This window comes from Hyperolius riggenbachi, chromosome 10 (genome assembly GCF_040937935.1).
Source record: "Hyperolius riggenbachi isolate aHypRig1 chromosome 10, aHypRig1.pri, whole genome shotgun sequence".
NCBI classification, from domain to species: Eukaryota; Metazoa; Chordata; class Amphibia; order Anura; family Hyperoliidae; genus Hyperolius; species Hyperolius riggenbachi.
This window is the reverse complement of record NC_090655.1, coordinates 45,316,057-45,320,404: the sequence shown is the minus strand read 5'-3', so window position 1 is coordinate 45,320,404 and position 4,348 is coordinate 45,316,057. Positions and strand designations below refer to the sequence as shown.

Below are 4,348 nucleotides of genomic sequence, written 5' to 3'. Positions count from 1 at the left end.
TGCTGTACCTTGTGTCACGTCTGGCGATCGCACCTCTCGCGATCGCGTTCCTGCTTCTTATCTGCTGTGGTTTGTGCACAGTCGCGAGTTGGCGACTAATTTTATGCACACACACACAATCTGTCTCTGTGCTCACTCTCAATCGCTTCTCTTGCGATTGCGTTTCTTCCCTTCGTACAATTCCTGTCTGGCGTGTGTGGTAGGGCAGAGGAGCTGTTCCTCTGCACTCCACAGCTCCACCTGCCGACAGGAATTTCCCTCTGCAGGTGCATAGCACCTAGCCTGGGTGTCCTCAATTATACGCTTGTGGAGGAAATCCGCCGCGTCAGCGCACGTCTGGTGCGCTGACCACGGAGACGATTCCGCAATCATTACATGTTCATGCCATTGGACACTGGGGCTAACAACCAACCATGGTGCAAATGTGCTCTTCAAAATATTCTCCAGATATTTACTCAACACTGTTTAGCAAACCCTGTGGTTTCCCCAGTAACACTGAATACGTGTTTTGTCCATTTTTGTGTTCAAACAGCCCTTTGTCAACTAACAGGTTGTGGGTGTTTCAGTATATAATCTACTGTAGTTGGAACCACTGAATATCACTTAGGGTAACTACATAATAACAAAACAACCAGTTGAGTAGGTGATGTTTATTTTAAGATCCACAAGTTCGGTGGCACATACTAAACAAAATCAGAATACACGAGTAGACTGAGGTTTAGTTAGCAGCCACAGTGCTGGAGATCCAGGAGTTGTAGTTGGAGACCCTGGTGTAGACACCAGGGTAGTTCCTCAGAGCACAACCGTATCCCCAGGAGACAATACCTTGGAGCTGTCCATTGCAGACCACGGGTCCACCAGAGTCACCCTAAGAAGAAGAAAATCACTGGTAAAACATCCTTGTAGACTTTTGCTTTACATTAAAGATGACCTCCATGCATAAACTAAAAATCCATCAGCGGTGCTGTAATGCAAAGTTATATTTACCTCTGGAGCTTGGTGTTTTTTCTCAGAGGTGAGAGGGGAGCCAAGTGGTGGAAGTGTAGTGATGCGGGGGGGGGGGACAAGACTCAGGAGGTAAACGTAACTTTGCATTACAGCAGCGCTGACAGATTTTTAGTTTATGCATGGAGGTCCTCTTTAACGTATGTCATTTAATTGCTCAAAATATTAAAGCTACGCACAGATGATACACTTTTGTCAACTGAAGAAGTTTGTGAAAACCTAGTGCGACAGTTTGTTGTGAAAACCTAGTGTAGGCACTGGCGTTCACTGACATCTGGCCTCCCCATCACCATACTCTTATATAAGACCCCACTGATGTCTACTGTACTTCCATGGAGAGTCACTTTACAAGTAGCTATATACCAATGCATTGAGTATTGGCCATTACCTGGCAGGAATCCTTGCCGCCCTCTAGGTAGCCAACACAGATCATGTTGCCGGTGATCTCACCAGGATAGGCATTGGAACACTGGGCTGAAGTCAGGATAGGAGCGTCCACACACTGGAGCAGGCTGGGCATGTTAGCTAGAAATAACATCACATTTCAGTTAGAACTATACTTTTTAATTTGCCATCAGTTACAAAGCACCATAATATCAGCATGACATTAAAATGGATAGGAGTGTTAACACAGTGCAGAAGTTCAGGGTCGTTGGCTATAGTAACATGAAGGAGATAAAAACAGAATGGATTGAAAAAGTCCCTAGTTCTCAGTGTCCCCTAAATTGCATTCATGGCTTTCCAATGCCCCGTGTAGTACATGCCAGCATTGAAGTGCCACTTGCATTATGTCCCAGTTTTCCAGTGCCACTTAAATAGTTTCTAAGCTTTCCAGTGTCCCCAGTATTGTGCCCTCAGCTTTTTAGTGAAATATAACAACATAATTAACAGGCAAACCTTTTAGACCCTGACAAAATAACTTTAAGTTTAGGAGTAGTTATGTTTACTGTACATTTGGTAGATGTCCAACTTGTCTTGACTTACTTCCACTGCTCAGAGTGTTGCCCCATCCAGAGATCAGACAGCTTGTGCCGGCCGCAGAAGTGGCAGAGGCGATACCAATAGCTTTGACGTAAGAGTTGATGGTGGCAGCAGAGGCCAGCTTGATCAGCCAAATGTCGTTGTCCAAGGTTCTGGAGTTGTAGCTGGCATGTCTGATGGACTTGGCAGAGTTAATAAACTGCTCAGTGCCCTCAGTGGTAGCAATGTTGTGTTCTCCCAGTCTGACCTGGACACTCCTGTATGCAGAAAAACAAAAGAGGGGTCTGTGGGTTATGAATTTTCCAAAATGCAAATTACCGTTTTCTTGGAAGGTATTTCTCTAAAAACGATCTTCAGAATTTCAAACAGTCAAAATATAGCTTACCTATTAAAAGTTAGCAAGTACAAACATGAGTTACATAAGTCTCCTGTGAACATGAGAACATGGAGTCCTTATTCCAAAATGTACCAATTGGACAAGGAAGCTTTGCTATGGGAACATGCATCTGCGTGATCTTTCCAACTTGTCAGTAAATTAACCCAGCTTTTTAAACAAGTAACAGGAAAACAGGTGAGGTATAATCTGAACTTCAAAGTCTAAGTGGTCAATTTGTAAAGTTGCAAACAGGTTGCACACCAGAAATATGCCAAATTGCAATTTTCTTGTCACATGCACAATTTGATGTCAGGCTACACATAACAGATTCTTTACAAAACTCTGTACTCTTCATATTAACAGATAGCCAGACATGGTTGCAACAAAAAAAAACAAAACACTGATTTGATAATACAGAAATATTGTAAGGCTACGGTCACAGCACTGCATACCTTATAACAGCAAGAACAGATTGGGAAAGTTGCACCGTACATAACCCTTGCGTTTGGTCAGCTACAGTAAAGCATACGGTCAATGAAAGGTATCCGTCACTTTTACAGTGCGTTACGGTGCCACGCGCCAGTATCTGGTGAAGCACCTGGGGCTCTGTGAAAGTCCCATAGGTGGTTCATTGTTTTGCAGCAAGCCACATTACAAAGAGGCCGTTATGTCACATCGCAATGCACTACTGTGAATGCAGCCTTAGAAATAGTGGAATCCTGTGCTGCTGGCTTCTAAACCTTGTTCACAATGTCTGTAATTTATCAGCACTCTCTGCAGAAGTATGAGAGTGTCAATAAAAGCCAATGTGGCAGAAGACAAAAAGAGCGCACTCAAATGTACGGTATATAAGAGATATGTGGCCAGCCATACAAGGAATAACCTCACCTTTGGAAGTTGCTGGTATGCCCATATGGGTTTTCCAGCAGTAGAGCTTTTTCTCTCTATCCGGGGGCTCGACTTGTGGTATGCTATACGACATACCAGCAACTTCCAAAGGTAAGCAAAAATAATAAAGAAAAAAACCTTGCCTATTTAACCAATCATGTTGCCAACTAACCACTAAAATATTTTAGCCCTGTTTCTATCAAATAATGTTAGAAATGTTTGTGGGTTTTTATAGCTGTCTTATTCCCTTAATGGAACAGTTGCATCTCTATTCCTGTCTTTCAGACTGCCATGGCTTTAATTTCAACCTTTGTTTTGGGGACAGAAAAAAAGAGACAACAATGGCATTGACACACACAGGTTGTAACTCTACCCCATTCTTCAAAAATCAGTTTTTGTTGCCACTTTACCTGTTTAACTACTTTCTGTCAGGACAGGATGTTCACGAAAATATCTAGCATGGGAGCAACAAGTAGTGATAAAACACGGTGGCTCTAACTCTTTCCATCTAAACCCAAACTAATTGTTCCCCTTTGCTGTTGGTCTTTCAACTATTTAGTAATAACATTTCTTGTTGAAAAATGTGTACTTACGCCTTGTAGCAGTGAGCAGCAGAGACGACCCACAGGCTGTTGATCAAAGAACCTCCGCAGAAGTGGTACCCGGAGTTCAGGGAAACCTGGTAGGGGACAGAGTTTTTGCCACAGGTGTAACCTCCGACGATCTTGTCATCATCCAAGGCAGCTGAAAAAGAGAGTGCGCACTTAACAGAGTGTATCTGACCATACTACATATGAAAGACACCCCACTCTAACCCCAATAAAGGCTTTTCCCCAAAAGGCTTGTTTGTCTCACCAGCTGCTCCAAGGAGCACACAGATCAGAAGGAACTTCATGGTGTTGATTCGAGTAGTGAATGAGTTTTTCTGGCTGAAATGTTGGTATTTATACGGTTTCCTGGGAGCCGACCACCTGGACTCTCTATGGCTAAGTCAATATGAAAATACTTTAGTTAATGTATATACTGTCTTATCTATGCATTTTCTAACTTAACAGCAACCTCTGGGGTTAAGTTTTAGCAATAGCTATTCGTGTTAAA

At 42.9% G+C, this 4,348-nt stretch overlaps 1 protein-coding gene across 1 annotated transcript; it reads right to left on the bottom strand.

The window, feature by feature from the left end:
• Positions 1–718: 718 nt before the first annotated feature.
• On the bottom strand, positions 719–4,148 carry LOC137535946 (trypsin-like). The gene is made up of 5 exons (XM_068257836.1): positions 4,106–4,148; positions 3,844–3,994; positions 1,990–2,243; positions 1,394–1,530; positions 719–868 (listed from the first exon to the last, which is right to left on the bottom strand). The coding sequence occupies exons 1-5, from the start codon at positions 4,143–4,145 to the stop codon at positions 719–721; spliced, it is 732 nt and encodes a 243-aa protein (XP_068113937.1). The 5' UTR covers positions 4,146–4,148.
• Between the last annotated feature and the right edge of the window lie 200 nt (positions 4,149–4,348).

Excerpts from the sequence above, each read along its gene's own strand:
- LOC137535946 (XM_068257836.1), bottom strand. The coding sequence starts at position 4,145 with ATGAAGTTCCTTCTGATCTGTGTGCTCCTTGGAGCAGCTG. Across the intron at positions 2,244-3,843 it reads GCTGCTCACTGCTACAAGGC|GAGTGTCCAGGTCAGACTGG; the intron begins GTAAGTACACAT and ends TTCTGCATACAG. Across the intron at positions 869-1,393 it reads GCGGCAAGGATTCCTGCCAG|GGTGACTCTGGTGGACCCGT; the intron begins GTAATGGCCAAT and ends TCTTCTTCTTAG.